Below are 21,105 nucleotides of genomic sequence, written 5' to 3' on the forward strand. Positions count from 1 at the left end.
AGAGACTCACGTGACAGCAGGGAAAGGCACAGTCAATCACACTGGCAATATGTGTTACGGGGAAGTAGGACTTGAGTAGAGAATGTGATTTAACTTTTTCTGCACCTCTATGTTAATGAAACAACAGAACGGGTTTTTTTATTTTAAATTTTGGAGGGGATCAAATTATTTGGACATAGTATAAAAAATTGTGAGCATGCATAGGAATAAAGTGGTGTACCTAATGAGATGCCATTGGTGAACACAGAGTCATGTGTGTGGTTCCTCACAGGGCTGTGAGACTCTAAGAAACTGTCGTCTAGAAGGTGACGAGCCTTTTCCTTCACAGAGAAAGTGGCACTCTTACTTTCTACCACTCCAAACTGGCACATCATACTGGGCAGAGTATAAAGAAAGGGAGGAAAAAGACAAGAGATATAAAGAGAAACAAGCTTCTAGTATAATTCAGTATGACAGTATACATAAAGAGGACCTTACAGAGTGTAGGCCCAGGCATTTATGTCCCCCCGCGACTTCCAGCAGCTCCCCCTGGGGGTATTTGTTGCCCAGGTTCATGATGCCAGGGGCCCTTATCCTCTCGCCCCATGCCTGATGGGCATTGGACCACACCCCTACTCTGGGCCCACATGATCTTCCCACACTGTCGTTTTAGGCTGAGCCTGGTCGGGTTACATGGGTTTGCCTGGCCACACGTCTCTCGCAATCAGACTCCACCCCAAGGCCTGGCTCCAGGGGTAGGTCCAGGTAACCTGAGCTCGAGCAGGGTACACGTTGTTTCATTATTTTGCTGGTCATATGGATCTTCACTCCAGACTTATTTGCCTTGTTAGACGCTACTGGGTGTAAACAACTCCCAACGATATAGCCCTGAAGGTAATTAGACCACACAAGCCTTCTGCTATGACAAGGCCCCGATCCAGGAAGCAAATGTGTGTGTGTGTATACTAAAATATGTAATTTTATTTCTAAGGCTAACAAAAATTAAACATTAAATATATATATTATCAGTCTGTATTATAGATATTCATGCAAATAAATGTACAATACTCATGACAAATGTAAAATACTCACTTATTGCCTAAACTGTGGCTCTTCCTGTGGCGAGCTGGAGGTGGAGTAGGCAAGTGGGATACAACTGAAGTATCAGGACATGTTGGTCTTCGATTGTATATCACTGAGACGGATTCTTCTGAAGGTCCTGAGTCACATGCAAACACACACACACACACACACACACACACACACACACACACACACACACACACACACATACACACACACCAAAATCCACATCATTATGATTTGATGGGATCCAGCTGCAGAAACATCTGTGAGGTCAGAGGTGGTGAAAAATTAGTTTTGGATTACAAACGTCACTCCACCTCATCCAGCCAGTCCACATCCACTTTTGATTGTATGTTAATATTAAGGTCATGTAGCTGCTCAAGAGCTCCAGAGTTTTATTTCAAGCTTTGCTGTAAAGTTTACTCAGACTGTGTTCACAACATAAAGTCTGTAAACTCAATAGAAACTTGTGTACATCATCTATTTTCATGTATAATTTCAGCAGCTGCATGTTGATGAAAAATTGTTGTGCTATTGCTTCCCTTGGGTTTTGGCAACTACTTACTAACTCCTTTTAGATTTACTTACATTTACTTTTCCGGTTCACAACAACAATAAAACACACACGTGCTGCCATGTTCTAACTCTTAACAGATGAGAGTTAACAGATATTCAGAGGATGCCTACTGCAGTAATCTATTTTGGACATATATGTCTGTTCATGTACAGTAGGTCTTGCTACTGTAATGTCTTGCTATTTCGTTTGAATCAATAAAGTGTCAGCAGATTAAATAGCACCTATCACACAACAAACAAAGTAAAAATCATGGCTTACTACTGCTAAAGCCTGTGTCTCTCCTGCAGTCTACTCTGGGGCTTTTTTCCGTTGCACAGTAAAACTAGGCAAGTATTTGTGGCCCTGCAGCCAGTAGTCATTTGTTGATAATTAGCCTGAAGTTCTGAGCCCCCTGCTGACTTTAACAGGGGAATGGAGTGTGCCCCACACTAATAGTAAACAGGTTTTTCTTCTCAGTTTGTGTATGGAAGTGCACACTACTTCTGACCACAGCCACCAAATGACTCCATCATTACAGCCTCGTCAGAGACTCCAGAGACACGGGTATGGAAAAGAGACACTACTGACTTTAATACCTAGTTGTGAGTTTGGAGAAGTGTAAACTCTATCTGTTTTAACTTAGGCCTTTGTAAATTCAGCAGCAAAGTTGTTGGAACTCAAGGGTTTTGATCAATATGATGGCAGGGGGCAGTACTACCAAGATTTAAAAAAAAAAACTATTTTTATTTTTAACTTTTGTGTTGTATCACATATCTCATAATTTTACTACTTTCCCAGGAAATGGCACCAAATTCCATGTTAGAGTATTCAATTATCTATAACCACAATTATATGTAGCATTTTCTAAAAGAATAAATGTAAAGTCACTACATGTCATAAGGGATATTTTCAGCATTTATACTTCAAATGCTTCATTTCAGACAAAACATAATCTGTCTCACCCTATTAGGACAATTATGAGAGCTTTTAGCTCACAGACTGGAAAAGTAACATTCACACACATTAACAATAATTGGATCTGACAAAGCTAAATGGTTTCCTGTATGTAGGTAATGAGTGATGTCACCATCCTGCTCAAGAGGAACCACAGAACCTCTGAAAACACAATGTGCAAACCCCATCCTCCAAACCGACCACCCCTTACGTTTTGCCATATAGTGTAACAACAGATGTTAGAACCATAAAGCCATCAAATCAGCCATCTGAACAAAAACAGGGGAAGTATGCTTAACTACTATATCTCTCCAGGGATTTTATAAGAGTTGTAGTCTTAGATTGAAGTTGGTTGATCTCACATAAACCTGGCACAAATTTAGCCAAGTATTTCCTCAGGAAACAGGAGAAGGACCACACAACCTTCTTATACATGATTAAATCCTATATGTGGAAATACATGTTCATAGAAAGTAAGAAATGTAAATTAGACTTCAAGCTGATTGGCAACATTTAACATGATGCTGTAACCAGTGGCGGATGCTGGTCTTTCAAGGAGGGGAAGCTCAGTTTCGGCCTACATCATAAAATGTGTCGGTTTATTTATAAGTGTAAATTCTACCCTCCGTTCCTTTTTAAGAAAATGATCTGAGACCCTGTCGTACCAATAATGGGTCTTTTCCAGGGACTTGACTAGTGTCCTCTCAATGGCCAGCAGAGCTAGGCTGCTTAAACGGCCTTGGCCCATGGGAAGTGTGTCCGCCTGTGCTCCAATGGATCTCTACACCAAAGGATCGCTGATTCGCTCATTTCGCTGTCAATCAAAAAAGGATTCAGCCTCAGACAGATCATCCAATCATCATGCAGAAGCTGAGCGTCCAGGCCAGCCGAGGCCAGCCCACTGCCCCATAGAGCCCCAGAGACGCTGAGCGTCCGATGGGCGGGACGCTGCACTGTCGCTGCACTTCGCTGCTTCGCTATTGATCTCTGCGGACGCTCAGCGTCCACACCATTTAAATCACTGTGAAGCTGTGGGAATGTTTGAGAGGAAAGCCGCGTTTTACCAGTGATAAGAAGCTGATTCTGAACAAAAGTTGAGCGTGTTGTAGTGCATATTTATTCAATGACATGTACACACAACAGTATATATTTTATCACTTATTTTTTTTACATTTTAGGGGAAGCTGAGCTTCCCTTGCAGTTGTAGAGCAATCGCCATTGAGTGACCTTGTTAAAATGCACATGTGCAAAAAGGATATCAAACTGGGGGTGTTGAACGCACAGGTGAGTTACCTTTTTGCATACTGAGTTGGTTGTGGATCACCATTTGCTGTATTTGGACATCAAATCCATGAAAGCTGTGACAGTTCCACAGCATAATTGTGGGTGAGGTAGCACAGCTTTGGACTAGTACTATACATTTAAATATAATTGATATTGAATTAAAATAATAATAATAATTAATATTACTGGGTGGCACGGTGGCGCAGCAGGTAGTCTCACAGCTCCAGAGACCTGGAAGTTGTGGGTACAAGTCCAGCTCCGGGTCACTGTCTGTTCTCCCTGTATCGCCGTGGGTTTCCTCCGGGTGCTCCGGTTTCCTCCCACGTTCCAAAAACACACATTGGTAGGTGGATTGGCAACCCAAAATTGTCCATATGTGTGAGTGTGAGTGTGTTCTGTCTGTTCTTCTGAAGAAGTTCTTTGAGCTGTCAAATTGTTGAATTTAATTTAACATTACTGAGGCCATTTCCAGTGTATTTTTCCATTTTATATTAAACAATTCTACAAAAAATGTGAATCTCAGTGTTTCACATTTTAGCCCCATGAAATGAAACAACATTAATAATTACTGCTTCACACATATTTTCTCGGTTGATTTAAATCTAAGGTCTACTTCAGGCCCTGAGGAAAATCGTACTGTCTTATTGTGTTTTTTTGTGCAGGGTCTCATACTGCATGACACAAAACATATCACATTTTATTCCACTGCTAAAAATGTTTTTCCATAGTACTTGCATTAAGAAGAATCTATAATATGTAGAGATGTGTTTATCATGAACTAACCAGCTCTTTGAACTTGCTCCTTTATGTGAACAATGAGAGCCAGCTCCTGCCTAAGAGATTATATCTTTTGTTTTTCCTTGGTTCTCTAATGAGTGTCGGCCTGTATTCTGGAGCTGAGCTAAATTATCTGGCTTACCTATAAGAGCCAGAATTGCCTTCCCCTTTACTGGAATATTGGTGATGGTCTGGCCAAACTAGCCATGCCTGATCTTGTTTTTGTTATTATTTTACATTTATATTTTACATTTGAATTTATATTTAATGGATGCTATAGTCCAGACTTCAATTTGTAAATATTTAAGGGTAGAGGTAATTATTTTTCAAGTGATCTGTAAGTAAGGTCATGGACAGTTGTTGAACAGCATCTTTTATTCGTTATTAAGATGTGGAGTAATTTGTACATAAATATTTTACATGAATAAAGATCAATGACTTTCCATTAAACAAAGCTAATTTGCAAAATATCAATGAAGATGACTATTTACATATATGTAGAGCAGAGCTACTTTTCTGTAACTGGTGCCTGACAATCATTCTACAGGGGAAAATAAACACACTATGGTGTTTTAAGCTAATGGAAAACTAAGATCACAGGATATAAATTAAGAAAATAGTTATGTACCTCCAAGGTCTTCTTTGGAAGACACCAGCCGAGGGGAACTGTTCCCAGGTTCAATCCTCAGTGAAAGCCTAAAGGAAAAAGTGTAAAAACAGAAGATGCAACTTCTAAAGCAAAATGACAGTTAAGTATATATAAGAAGAGAGAAGGAATATCCATGATTTTTAAAATCCATAGTGCATTGATTTAATCTTGAATTACTTTATAACAGAGGAATCAAAGGGCAGAAATATCTTTGCATATTGTCAGGGTAACGCGAAGGGCGGCGTGACGGAGGTGGACGCACACACTACAACACAGTGATTTTATTAACGAAAAGAACAAAACAAACACAAAGGAACTTGAGGGCAAACACGATGATTGAATAAATGAAAGGACTCAAAACAACAACATGAAACGAGGAAACGAAAAACAAGGAATAACTGAATAAGAATATAGAACATGACTAGGAATTGGAAAAACACAAAACACCACGACTTGCAATGGGAACCACACAAAACAAATGACTGATAAAAGGAAGTGACACAAGGGAACTTAAATACATGAAGAGACGAGACACACCTGAAACAGATAACGAGAGTTAAAGACAAGGAGGCGGAACAAAGGCGGGGCATGGGTGGAGACAAGGACAATAACAGACAGAGCCATGTACTGAGAGAGCACATGGCGGGGAAAACAAACAGGACTGGGCCAGGATGTGACACATATCTTGTATCCATTTTATTTCATCTTTAAAATGACAAGGGAACATAATATTTTATGTGACATTTATAATGGTAATACATGTATTATAAAATAGGGATATTTATAATGGTGCATCAGGCAATGCATTCATTGCAATTCATTGTTCAGTAAGTATTTTTTAAAAAGGGATTAAACTTTTCTGACATCTAGGTCCCATCACCACTGCTGTGAACAGTTCCAATCCCTAGAACCGAGCACTTTTTTCTCTAGCTAGTAAACATTGACTATGTTTAGATTTTAGTCATCTAATTATGGTGAATTAAAAAAAACAGGTACGTGAGCTGTCCTCTTAAGAAATATGGTCTTGTACAGCAGGAACTAAAGCCTTGGTTTTGATTTTAACCACAGAGGAGGCCAGACGATGATGTCATTGCCCCAGTCTTACCTCCCTGCCAATCCTACTTTTTCTGGGCTACACTCTGGAGACAGATTAGTATGTGAAAGTCCAGTCCAGACTGCATACACTTCTTAGTCACAAAACCCACAGTGCAAGGTCAAGAAGGCATCATAAAATGGAAAAACAGGTTTGTTATGCTAGATAAACTTTCTCGAAAGCTACTGTTTTGAGACTGGTTCAGTTATATAAGAGGCCTTAAAAAGCCAGTTTACCTTCTATATGATTCACTGCTTCCTCTTCTATAAACACTTCATCATTGTCAGGGTCATGGTTGGTCTGAAGCCTACCTGGGGCCCAAGGCAGGAACACATCCTGGATGATCTATCACAAGGCATTGTTTGTGTCCCAAACCTAATTAAATACCTATATGTCAGAGTTGCTCAAGATTTAGATTTTTTTACATTGAGGGGTATAACAGTCAATTCATGTTGTTGCACAACCTACTGATGACATTGGCATCTAGGTTTTTTGGCCTGAGTTCAGACTGCACAGGACTTTTGAGCAGCTCTTGTTATCGAGCAAGAATGGGCAAATATTCCCTTTGCAAAACTGCAACAATATGTCTCCTTATTTCCCAAAGGATCAAGACATCTAATTATAAGAAAAGTTGGTAAACATGACTCTGTACAAATTTTGAATGCATTGCATGAATCAAATACAAAATATTTTAATATTAACAAAGCACAATCAAATTGGTCCATGAAAACATTAGAGTACATTTGTCAAATGAAAATTCAAGGTAATTAACAAACCACAGATTCTTATTTATATTGCTTTTTACAAAAATTCCCATCTATTTCAGAAAGAGGGTCTGTACTACATATGTACCATTAACTTCATACAGTTACTGATGTACATACCTGATAGTTTTTAGATAACATACAAACTTGCTTAATATGTCTCATAAAATTACTGGCTTAGTGCATATTTCAGTACTAAGCAATAGTCATTTATTATATGTTTCAAATTAAAAGGAAAAAAAAAGCTAAGCTGCTTAAATTATGTCATAATTGTTTAGCATAATTGAGAGTTCTTTTTCATAATGTAGCATGGTTTTCATTACATGAAGCTGGACAACACTGAGGGCAGCAGCGTAATATATAAAAAAATAATTTTACAGTATTACTACACAAGCTACACAAGAAGCCACAGCTTAAACATGGTGTTGTTTGCATTTAAATCTTAGAATTGATACTGCTTTATTCATTACAGTCCCTATTTACTTGCTGAAAGCTTAATTGTTTTTAACAAAAAATCCTTGTTTATAGAACGTATGGACAAAAATAATTCATTATGTTGCTTTTAGAAGTGTGTGTGATGTTGGAAATTTAAACGACTGCCACAGAGAAGAGACAGACAGGACCACACAAAGCAGCTGGAAGATATTTGAACATTGGACTGCAGAGAGGAAGTGGGGAGAGCCTCAAACACATGACATCATCTTATGAGAACACATCACTAACATTTGTGGGGTTTTTTAAATATTGAAATGGAAATGATCTGGTGAAGTTGTATGTCATTTTTATATATTTTTTAATACGCCTGCAAAAAATTAAGGCACATTCTGCTGTTCAATTTTTCATCTGAATCATTTAATGCATAACTAATTAACCAAATTAAATACAATATTTCAGTGCACATGTGTACATGTCTATGATACCATGTATCCGGAGTGCCAACCAACCCCAAGAAAAAGCCTTTCAAAAATCATGCTGTTCAGATCTGACACACATTTTGAAGTCAGCTGGTGATTCATTAGATCTGTGTCTATCCCTCATCTGAGCACCTCCCCAGACAGTGCTGTATACACATTTATGTGAATGTACAAAAACAGGACTAAATCAGGGAAAAACAGACAAGGTAAGAACAGTAAAACAATAGAACCAAGCAAGAATTGTGAAAACGTTGACCAAAGCATGTCTTGTATAATTCATAAAAACCCCAAGGGTGCTATGTTATCTTTTGGACAAGGGTTTAAACAATCACCTTTTAAAGTCTACAGAAAAGTTTGATAAGGTAGACTACCTTATTTGCATTTAGAATATCAGCAAAATATTTCACTTCACCATTGGTATTCAAACTGGATTCCCTTGACCATGACTCACATGTGACGCATTTATAACTTACGTATAATTATCATCTTCTACAAACTTCTGCAGTTCCTCAATGTAGCGCACAGACATCAAGTACTTCTGCACATGCGGCAATGTCAGCAAATAATCTGTGGGGAGAATGTAGGGGAAAATTGCAATAAAGTCCACATTTATCATTCAAAGGAAAATATTTACATTTGCTATACACTTAATGTATTTATACATATTCTGAAATTTTATTACAAATAATGAATGAATGGATGAATGAACGGATAAATTAATTAAATTAAAACACAACACAACAGGTCATCCTATCAACCCTTAAGGTCAAATGCATCAAAATTCCCCACACAGTGTCCCGCACAAGAAAAGGAAATCATTTTAAAACTCAGTGGGTCCCTCTTGTGGCCACTGTACAAAAGATCTTATAATTAATTTTTTTTCTCTCATTAATATACTGGAAAAATCAAATGTATTAAAAACATAGAGGGAAAATAATGCTTATTCAATGTACTCAATATTTTTACTAATATTTTCACTTATTAATGAATGTAATAAATTATGTGTGAGACTGACCATAATTGCAGGACATCTGCAGGTCAGAAATGATACGCAGCAGGTTGTTCATCTGATTGGTCCTCTGCTCTGTCTCTATGATGCTGTCAGTGGCTGGGTAGGCGGAGTCAATGTAGGTCATATCAAACAGGTAAATTCCTGAAAAGAAAGCAGAGAGACAGACAAAAGATTACTTTCATAACTAATTGGCCAAAAGATTGAATTTCACTGTGAAAAGTGATCTATACATGCTTAGTCTGTATAAATAATTATACTGTCACAGTTAAAAGGAAATGTAAATACAGACACACTCTTACATTTAACACAAATTAGGTACCAATATATTATGCTAAGCAGATTTAGACTATTTCTGTAGGTCCATTCTAAAGATAAACACAAAGTGTAAACGGAATCACAGGAGTGATAAGGCTTTGATGTGACAGCAATATTATGATTATGCTTATATCTTCAAAATATGTAGGTATATCGACTATTTAAAACGATTTCTTTATTTTTTTAGATACTTTATTTAAGGGCAGATGTTTGTAGAAACTTGGTACATTAAAACATTCATTCATTTATTCATTCATTCATTATCTGTAACTGCATATCCAATTCAGGGTCACGGTGGGTCCAGAGCCTACCTGCAATCATTGGGCGCAAGGCGGGAATTACACCCTGGAGGGGGCGCCAGTCCTTCACAGGGCAACACAGACACACACACACACATTCACACCTACGGACACTTTGGAGTCACCAATTCACCTACCAATGTGGTTTTTGGACCGTGGGAGGAAACCACATTAACCACATTAAAACATTGATGGATTCAAATACTAGTACTTTAATTTCCATTAGACAGAATCTAATTTTTACTCGGTTACATAATAGCCACACATATTTATTTACTAATTACTTTTTTGTTTAATATCACTATGTTGCTGGAACCCCAATCCTTTGCAGGCCAACACACACTCACACCTATGGACGTTTTAGAATAGCCAATCCACCTACCATCCACATGCGTTTTTGGACTATGAGAGGAAACCAGAGCACCTGGAAGAAACCCACACGGACACGGGGAGAACACACCTCACAGACAGTCACCTGGATCGGGACTTGAACCTACATCTCAAGAGCATGCTGATATAGAGTGGCTGTGTTTTGAGCTGATACTCTTGTACTTTTTGTACTTTGTAGCTTAGAGTTCAATCCACAGCAGTATTAACAGTGTAAACATCATCTGTATTCATTGAAGGCCAAAATTCTGTCTCTAAACTTCATTAATCTATAATAGAGTGGTTATGCAAGAGATAGAACTGGACTCTGAAGCCTGGGGGCAGCTGCACACTGTTCTGTTTCCTTCTATATACTGCAGCACTTTTTAACAAGCAGAAACAGATAAAATGGTCCTGAAAGTGTGCCGCTTTTAATGATGAGTCCATTTGCTTCTTCATGCACAACTGAATTCAAATGAGGAAATTGTTTTTTTTTTGTAAAGTTATTTCCCCCTTCATCAGCAAGGCTCAAGGTTAATTAGCATGTTTGTACAGGCAGGTAAAAATTAGCATTGTGGTGACAGTAAAATCACAATGCCTGAGACTTTACCAGGAATAATAAAACACTTTATTTTCATACATGAAACACAAATCAAAGTGCTTAACAGCTGGACATGGGCTCCACAAGGATCAAGAAATTTAGAATTAAATAAATAAAGTTTCAGTGCTTTACAGCAATGACACAGTGTGTCCCTATTAAATATAATAACCCATGTTATAGCTCAGGTCAGGTGATTGAATGTGAATGGTTTTGGTTTTGGTAGTCTAAATTTGTCATGATACCCTGACATGGATCATTCTTTGTTCAAATGCTATTTGCATATTTGTACACTGTCTCACAGATGAGTGATACAATTACAGAACCCGATTCCTAACAAATCCGATTTCCGAACCAAATTGATTTGGCTCAAATATGATTTTTTTTCCAAAATGGACACTACTCCAAAATGGATACTACTCTTCTTGTAGTAGAAAAATAATTATTTATTTATATAATTTAATTGTAAACCTATGAGGGACATGCCTGAGGTTCGGAAAAGCAGAAATAAAGCTCTAATTGATGCTTTTAAACTCATTATTCACCTAAATAATATCTTACCAAAGACTAAAACAGAATGAATGCCACTAAACTCTACACCATCTGACAAAAATATTTTACACATTCATGACAGAAGAATAGAACTGTAAAACAATGACTGACACGTAAGCTCTTTAATATTGTAAAATGAGTTTTAAGTGGATGTGCATGGTTTGAGGTGTCAGTTGTTTTTTATACTCCAAGAAGTTTCAGCTGAAAAGTACAAAATTCTTTTTTAAAATACATTAAGTGGAAATGGAAAGTGATTTTTATGTATGTATTAACAATTAAAATCCATCTACAGATGTATATTATTGTAAGTTAATGCTATAATATACTTTATATTTTGATATAAGCATAAGCAAGAATCTAACCCAGGTTGGCTGTGAGACATACTACCAACTATGATATAAACACATATTTGCACTTGTTGAATAGGTCTTTTCTCTGTACACTATTTGGAGGGTTGGAGTTTCTTCCAATACATTAGGGACATGCTGGAGCGGTATTAATTATCCATAACTAATCATCCGTTTTCAATATTTGACCACATTAATGTACTTCTGGCTGAATGCAATCAGCATTCAATGCAAAAAGCATTAAGCTTTCCCAGGGGAGAATAAATTGTTACCTGTGCAATTAGATAATAATGAATCTACTTAACTTCACAATACACATTTATTGCAGAAGATGATACATTTCTCTAAATGCATCTTGTTGAAAACCTCTAGTGTGCTTTTGGGAGAAGTTGAACAAATGGCAAATAACACAGTTTTATGGGAGGTTAGTGGCACGAACCTGCAACCATGAAAAAATGGAACAGCTTTATTAGACAGAACCATTTAAAACAGCTTTACTCACTAAAAATAATTTCTGTCTTATTTGATTTATTAAAGTGGCTAACCATCAAATGAGTCACAAAGTATTAATGCTTATAATAAAACCTAAATCTACTGCAAAAACACAGGAAAGGCTAGGAGACATTATATAAACTCGGATGGTTTATATTGGCACGCCGAAAATAATGACAAATAATTATATATCTGATTAATTGGGGGTATTTTCTAGGTATTTCACACATTACAGGATTAACGATAGAATATATAGAAACAATGTGGTGGTCATAATATTATGGCTGATCATTAAAAAGTGTTTTTGGGAAAAAGTCATTGTTATTTCCATTTTAAATTGTTGCTATGACAGTAATGAAGTGAGGAAACTCACTTAGCTATATATGTCCTATATATAAATAAATAATTAAATAAACCAATTCAACATGGATATACACCGTCTTTTTTTCAGAACAAGTAAATGAAATTTTCAATTTCTCAAGCATTTTATTTCTGTTTTATAACCAAACACAAAAGACAGTAATGTGAATGAGTAAACGAAATTGCTGAAGTCCATTGCTGCCCACAAATAGAAACATGGAATGTAGAGAGTGTCCTCCTTGCTCTGCCAGCATATTACAGACTCTAAAATAAATGACCCTTACACCTAAGGACATTTACAGACTTTAGTGATTTTGCAACTTTAAATCAAATAAATTAATATTATTAGTCTTTCTTCAGACTCTAGTTTTGCTCATTTTGATTTAAAATGGCAAAATACCAACTAACCCCATTAATCACAGCAATAAACCACAGGCACATCTCACCTGATGATAACTAAATCAGTACAGATCCAAAATGAAAGAAAATAATGATATGATTTAAAGCTATGATTGTTTTCTAGTCATTTATGCTCATTTATTTATGGCCAAAATACAAAATGTCGCACTTATGTCACAATAAATTCTTCAGATACAACCTTTTTTTAAATATGAAATTACACTTGTTGTTTATTCTATAAGATCTAATAGTGGTGCTCAACAGATGTATTCAAATCATTTCTCTGCATAATTGATCTTTTCTTTACATATTTAATCAATAGTGACACTGACATGGTAGGAGCCTGTTAGCATGTGTGTGATGCACAGATTAGATATCATTATTATTTTTGTAGTAGTGTCGCAGTCACCCAGCTCCAGGGACCTGGAGGTTGTGGGATAAAGTCCTGCTCTGGGTGACTGACTGTGAGGAGTTTGGTGTGTTCTCCCTGTGTCTGTATGGGTTTCCTCCGGGTGGCTGTAATAATTTCTTATTTAATATTATAAGGTGGAATTATAGAAAATATTGAACATTGCTCAGAGGATTTGTTTGCATTCAGCAACAAGAACATCAAGAGTACAAGTTCAGTTCTGGATCAAGAATACTACCACAAATAATCTGAAAGCTACGGAAGCGTCCTATATCCTCCTGCAGCGTCCTGCAGCGAATGGAGTCCATCCCATTCTATTGGTGCTGGTTTTGTGTGCACAGTTGAAGAGAAAAACTTTGCAAATTTTGGACCTATAGCGTAACTATAAAATAACTAAAATGAGCTGTGAATATTTGCCACAGAAAGCCTAGTGACTGATATCCATCAGCTGTGATATATTAATATCAATCAATGATACTTTATCATGTGTGGCCACAGACTTAGTGAGAATTATAGCCTTTGGCCTATAAATACTCAAAACAATTTGGACAGACATGGAGTATGGAAATAATGTTTCTGAAGCTCAGACACTAATTTAGGAACTGGATTTTGGAAGGGGATCTCTCTCTCTCTCTCTCTCTCTCTCTCTCTCTCTCTCTCCCTCTCTCTCACACACACACACACACACACACAACATATGGCTCCTCCAAATACTTACTTGGTAGTGGCTGTTTTGGTAGTGGTACAGCTGTTTTGCAACCTTAACACCTTAAAATGATGTAACTTGTGCATTTTTTATTAATAAGAGGCTGCCATGTTGTATTTTATGTGTTTGTTTGATTTATGTATTAATTATACTTTTACTTTCTGATTTGGATGGGACCAAGACAGATAGCTATACAACAGCAAAATGGATCACAGTCAGAGCTATTAAATCCACATGTATTAAAATATTAAAAATGTAGACCTCCTTGAAGGCTAAAACCTTCACTGCAGCACTGAGAGATTTGTGCTCTATTAAATGCTAAACTACTTTCATGACCAACAACAGCACCAGAGAACAGCAGCATAACACGCCATTAAAACAGAAATGGAGCAAAACTGCTCAAGTTTATAAAAGCTCATGAGAGAAAAAAATTGGGGCACAGAGTATATACTGGAGCCAGACAGAGTATCATACATTTTATTACTTCTGAAAGCCATCACAGAGAGATGTGGGAATGGAAAAGCACATCTGAAACACTGAAGGAGCCCTAGGAATGATCCTAAATAGCCAGCAGCAGGACTGCCTTAAGAGCGACTGTATTGCTTCTTTAAATCTCAGTCTCTAATAGCGTGTGGTTATTTTAGGTCCATCTCAAACTCAGAATGGAACAAAGATATTCAATCCAAGATACTTTTATTAATCATGGTACACAAGCTTGGGATGCCTAATCTGCTCTAGAAGGGGAAGGATATCTGAAGCATGTGGTCGTGGACCACAGTCTTAAGGCATGTGTATGCAAGAGTGATATGTTTAAACACAAGTGAGTTCAATCAGTTGAATTCAACTGACCCACCCGTGCTCTTCTCATAAATGAATTCTTTTCTGGTTGTGGTTTCAAGACTGGAAAACTTAACAGAGCCGTGGTAAGAATCCCATTTCAAGAAAATGAGACATTGCAGTACACAACTCAGTGTTTGCCAAAATTGCAAATCATTGATATTGTAGAGCTAGGTTTATTTTGACCTACACTTTACAATGTTTTTATTTTAACCCTTTAAAATCACTCATATAATGAAGTACACAATAAAATTTAAGAAGACATTCACAATTTTAGTAAAAAAAAAAAAAAAAAAAAACTAAAAATTATTTCCTCACTATTTACTAGTTCTCCAGTCGGTTTGCGTGTTCAAAATCATGAAAAGTGTTTACAAAGCCACAGTGTCAGTAAAAGGGGTTAAAAACAAAGTGTCTTGGTCAGGTATGCTAGGTTTTCTCTCTCTGGTTAAGGTAAAGAAAAGGCATATAAAAGGGAATAGTCCTCCAAACATTGCAAAGTATAAACCGAGATGGGGATGTTGCTGTATTCCTGCTCAATAGGTGGGCCATATAGACATATATAATTAATTCATTCATTCATTGTCTGTAACAGCTTATCCAGTTCCTACCCAGAATTATTGGGCGCAAGGGAGGAATATTTGGGGAAAGTGGTAACTGTATGAATGTAAACAGAGCGAAAGTGCTACAAAACTAAACAAATCTAGTTACAAATGAGTTTCTGTGGTAATTCAAACAGTGAATAAAAACTTACAGACACAGTAAACTTAAGCCATGTACAACAGTTGTTTTCCTCCTCAAACATACTGTTCAACCTTAAAAAGAGTTTCTGAATGTAAACAAACCAGAAAACAGCATGATTGTATATGTTGCCTTTAAAGGAACACTAAGTAATATTTTTACTTTAGAATTACAGCTTCAAAATCATTGAGATGCTCCATTACCCTGTAATAGGGAGAATAGGGCATCTATTATTGCTAATCTGGACTCTGCACTGCATGAAACTCTCAGACTAGGGTAAGAAACCAATTCCCTCCCTCCCCTTCCTTTTCCATTATGATAATGTAGCGATATGAAAAAAATAAACCATGAGCTGAGCTTTTGTGCTCTTTTTGTGGCAGTTTGAAAGAAAGTGTTGAATGGCTTCACATATCGTGTGCTAGCTTTCACCCTCCTAGCTGTTATATGGTGGAGTCCTGGAACAGTTTGGAATTTGAATTAACATTGGAGAAAAATTGCTGGTAGTACCTCCCCTCTAAATACAAGTTGACAATTTTTTGCTACTGCTGGTTTTAAATGTGAAATAATCTCATAATATTGACATGTGACACTGCCATGTGCATCAGATATGGCTTCATGATACAAGTGGGTCCATATATAGCTTAATCACGTGGGATGTAAATGATGTAAACTATGGGATGGAAATGAAAACTGTAAAAAAGCTAAAAAATACATTGCATTTTTATTTTGACATTTACAATGCAGAAAAAAAAATCAATGTTTTCTTTTCACAGTTAGCCTTTTCACTTTAGATTTGACCATGAAATACCAGCATAGTTTTGAAAATGAAATAATAAAAAGCTTTTTTAAATATTATATTATTTTGTCAGTGATATGTGCTTGAGTGAAAAATTAAATTGCAAATGAAATTATTTGATTTCATTTTTAATTTTGCAATGATATATGCAGACACATTTGGAAGAAGAAATGGCAAAAAGGTATTTTTGACTTTTTTATTTTGTTTTCATTTTCAATTTAAATTATGGCAGGATATAATTTCATTAGGCTGACCAACCTATCCTTTTCATACACATAAAATAAAGAACCTAACTGAAATTAATGATATTCTATAATCACTTCAATAACATAGAAAGCTTAAAGCTCAAGGGGTGTGCTCCAATTTTTCCATTAGGAATATAATTTTTTGCCTGTAGAGCATCACTTACTTTGAAAACTTCATCTCTGACTGTTATCTGGTGCTGTCCAGAAAAGAATGAGCTCTTCCTTTTAAGTTTCCTCTTAAGATATTTTTCAAGCTTCACCTTCAGATTTTCAAGCTTCAGATTTTCTCTCATTTCTCTCTCATCCTGGCTCAAATGCTCACTATACAAACTATTTAAGTCTCAGCTGAAGTGGTAAAGAATTGTAAATTATACAGTCAATTTTGTCTATGGTCATTGGGGATATAAAAAGAGATTTTCTGAAGGATTATGAAGCAATTATATATATATATATATATATATATATATATGCTTTGGACGCCTGGTACTGCTGAAAAATCTGACTCTGTAACATTTGTACAATGCATCATTTCCCATCAAACCAATGTAAATGACATTTTAAAGATCATTTTTACATCTTACATTCAATAGCATTGTTTGTAATGTAAAATGTTTTTCAGCAGTACACTAATTATTTTTTCCTGTACAACAGTCTGTTTAACGCATGCACACATGTACAAACACACACTATAGCATTTTGTCTACAAGGTGGGCCAAGGTGGATACACCTTAATACACCTTAAAATGGGAAAATCTTAAAATCTTCCCATTGAAAAAACAAAAGTCGGTTTCAAAATGGCCAATTTCACAATGGCTGCCATGGTCACCACACATCTTGAAAAGTTCTCCCCCACCTATATACTAATGTGCCATAAACAGGAAGTTAATATCATCAACCATTCCCATTTTATTAAGGTGTATCCATTTAAATGGCCCAGCCTGTGTTTTGTTGTGCAGTTCAGCTGATGGTTGGCTGAATAAAGATCTAAAGAGAGAGGGTGACCTCCTGAACCTTAGTTGGAAACTCAAACCAAGTATGGCCATTAATTTTACTAAAGGAACTTCATGATGTAAAAGAATGGAAAACACCCTGAGCAGCCAAAATCATATTTTAAACAAACATGGGTTATACTCTCTGAAAGTGAATGTGGACAGAGAGAGTTTACTATACACAAGAAGAGTAAAAATATCCTCACACAACACTTATGTCTGAGTTCAACTGTTCTCTTTTCAAGCTTACAATCATAAATGTAACTGTCAAGAAAAAGTGTCTTGAATTCTTTTTTTCATTTTATGCTTTTCTATGGAATTACAAGTTACATGCCGTTCTGACTCGAAGTTTCGATGACTTTCTCTCCAGACAGAGCACCTGAGTGTACTGCTGGAATTCCTGGAAAACACTATTGCGTAATAAATAGGTTAGAACAAAGTGTCTGAGTGTCCAGTACTGAAGGTGGTTTAAGGACAAGAACAGAACGACTGGAATAAGCAGACATCTTCTTTGTCTTTCCAAAGTTGAGAGAAAGACTTATATCTTTTATGGTTTTCTGTGTGGCAAAATGAGCAAGAAAAATTGTGCTGTGAGCCAGATGGAAGTAATGAAATGTAATGCTTCTGAATTCATAAATGTCTGAGACTGTTTAGCTGATTTATTCACATGTAAATTTCACATTTGTGTTATGTAGCTGTCGAGTGCTATGTTTCATACAACACCTGAGGTCTGCTACAGACTTGAACTACCCCTACCCAAATACCCTAAATGGTTCAGGAGGCAGTGCTGCCTCTGAGGCAGTAGAAACATAATTGGTTACCAGCCAACAGGCGTGGATGAATGAGATTGGTTAAAATGTTTTCAAATAACGCACCATTAATCTCAGCCACAGACCTTTGCCCACAATTTTGACTGAGAGTCTGATACTTTCAATGCATTAAGTTGGCCTCACTGTCAGTATTTTGCCAATTGCATTCTGATTGCATTCCAAAACAGCAGACTTGTCATTGGTCATTTTATGTGTCACTTTGCTTGCATTCGTAGGTGATTCTTGGCCACATTTAGTGGTGTAAAGTACCAGACTCCTCCTGGAGTGTCTTGCAATGCAAGACTACCGCACCATAAAGCTCCAGCTAGACTTTCATGTTTTGCATCCTCTGAATGCCAGAAATGACTCAGGAAATAAAACCAACGTGATATACTATACACTTAGTTCTGTATCATAATTTGTTAGAAGTGTTGCAACAGTTGTAGTATTTTGCATTGCTTGAATGGAGGATGATGTAACTCAGTGCCTCTGACGAGGCTGCAGAATGTTATAATGCTCTGCTGCCTCAGAGGAAACTTCTAAATCTTCGGCAGATTCTAAAGTATTACTTTTGCACAATTGCTTTATGATTGCTGACTCTAAAGAAGGCAGAAAAGCAATATTGTATAACATTCTGTAGCTTCTTCAGAATCTGCCTCAGAGGCATCAGAGCATTATAATAATCTGCCTCTGAGGAGCATCAACATGTTGCCTATGGCAGAGGTTCAACTCTAAAGCACAATTTAGGCTTCAGATATCATAATTTAGCTCTTGTGAAAGTTGGTTCTTTGTGCTACTGTTGTACATTTCTGTACTGAACATTTGTTTATTTATCTCATCTCTGGCTGTTAAACACAGCATTTTAAATCTTTACACAATGTATGCACATGTTCACATGTTTTTGCATATGTTTCATGAGTCTATGTTACTGTACTCTGAAATGAGCATGGTCTGTGGACTGTGAGCTACTGTATAATAAAAGGCATATTTCTTGTGTCATACTTGGCCAATAAAGCCTTATCCTGGTTCTGATGAACTACAACATGCTGCGTATTATATGCCACCCCTTTACTGTTGTCATTGTAATGAGACGATCAATATTATTCAATTAACTTGTCACTTACTGTAATGTTGTGGCTGATTTTTGTATACTGGTAACTTCTGTGGTGGCAGATTCAAATGAGGGCCTATTGCTGTCTCCTGAGTACACTGCCAGTGAAACGTTTGGGTTGATATGGCGGATGACTTAAGGGATACAAAAACAAGTGAAATGTATCATTAGTAAGACGTCAGTTCTGATATAGTAGGAAAAACTGCTCTCAGATCAGTGTTGTTAGCCAAGTGAGATCCATTACATTCAATGTACTGAAATGTCGTGTTAATCACAGAGTGAAAGTAAAGTGATAGTCAGCTGTGGTCTGTACTGGAGAGTGGTGCATAGCGCACTGGACATGGTTAAGGCTACTGTTGGGCTCTGCTCACAAAGAGGCTGCAGGTTCTTGCCAAAACAATGAGCTCATGAGATTCTCTAGAGAAAGGCTGGATTTTCCATCTCCATCCATCCCTGTCCAAGCCTTTGCTGTGTCTCTGACTTAGTTTAGTTCAGAACACTATAAGCTTAGTTCAGAATACTGTAAGCCCAAAGGTTTCTGGAAATGTGGTTGCCCAAAAAACTTTCTCAAATTGGGGGTGTTATTAGTAGGTAGTCTGTTCCCATTGCTGCATAAACTGTTCTTAAAAAATAAACTAAATTAAATAGTGTGAGCATTTCATTTAATTCAAGCACAAGAGAATTAGTAAGGACAGATAATGATGTTGAATGTTTGGTTCTGGATCAAAATGCCATTACTCCAGAGAATTCAGTTCCAGTGTTACACATTCATTCATTCTTTCATTGTCTGTAAACACTTATCCTGTTCAGGGTCGCTTATCCTTGTTCAGCCTACTTGGAATCATTGGGAGCAAGGCAGGAATACACCCTGGAGGGGGCGCTAGTCCTTCAAACGGCAACACATACACACACATCATTCACTCACACCTACCTTTTGAGCTGCCAATCAACCTAGCAACGTGTGTTTTTGGACCATGGGAGGAAACCGGAGCACACAGTGGACACCCACGTGGTCACTGGGCGAACACATAAAACTCCTCACAGTCACCCAGGGCGGTACTTGAACCTACAACCTGGGTCCCTGGAACTGTGTGACTGCGACACTACCTGCTGCACCACCGTGCCGCCCACCACTGCTACAGAGCAAAGAATTTCTAAACTTGATTTGTTGGACCACAGGACCAGGACTCTTTATCATTTCGTCTCAGTCAATTTTAAATGAGCTTGAGCCTAGAGAAGGTGGTGGCATTTCTTGATGCTGTTTATATATAGATTTTTTCATTGCACTTGTGGATGCAGCAACAAACCAGGCATTGTGTCCGTTTTATAACTGAAGACCATAAGCAGCCAATATCGGTTCTGGGCCTTGCTGTTTGCATAAAGATTGCTCTGGAACTTTAAATAATATTAAATACAATAGATAATGTTCTTTATTATTTTAAGTTGAGAAACTTGATTCTTGAATTATTTCACTATGTTTGTATGGTCACAGAGAACATCAATCATGTCTCTGACCTGTTGCCTTTTAACCTAATATTTTTTTTTGCAGCATTACAAAACTAGTCTTTTGCATCTGTCCCAACTTTTATGTAACTTGTAGCAGGCATCAAATTTAAAATGGGCTTAAAAATTTTTGTCTTTGTAATATTTCCAGTATTCCAAACTGATT

General features: G+C 37.0%; 1 protein-coding gene across 2 annotated transcripts in view; it reads right to left on the reverse strand.

The window, feature by feature from the left end:
- Nucleotides 1–21,105, reverse strand: part of ralgps1 (Ral GEF with PH domain and SH3 binding motif 1) — a 165,307-nt gene that overhangs the window by 11,552 nt on the left and 132,650 nt on the right. For both annotated transcript variants that reach the window (XM_066643689.1, XM_066643688.1), the window contains exons 10-14: nt 9,072–9,209; nt 8,530–8,623; nt 5,265–5,332; nt 1,072–1,198; nt 221–375 (exon numbers count right to left, since the gene is read on the reverse strand). In XM_066643689.1, coding sequence (XP_066499786.1) covers nt 221–375; nt 1,072–1,198; nt 5,265–5,332; nt 8,530–8,623; nt 9,072–9,209 — 582 coding nt within the window. The remainder of the gene's footprint in view (nt 1–220; nt 376–1,071; nt 1,199–5,264; nt 5,333–8,529; nt 8,624–9,071; nt 9,210–21,105) is intronic.

Source organism: Hoplias malabaricus, chromosome 14 (assembly GCF_029633855.1).
Source record: "Hoplias malabaricus isolate fHopMal1 chromosome 14, fHopMal1.hap1, whole genome shotgun sequence".
NCBI classification, from domain to species: domain Eukaryota; kingdom Metazoa; phylum Chordata; class Actinopteri; order Characiformes; family Erythrinidae; genus Hoplias; species Hoplias malabaricus.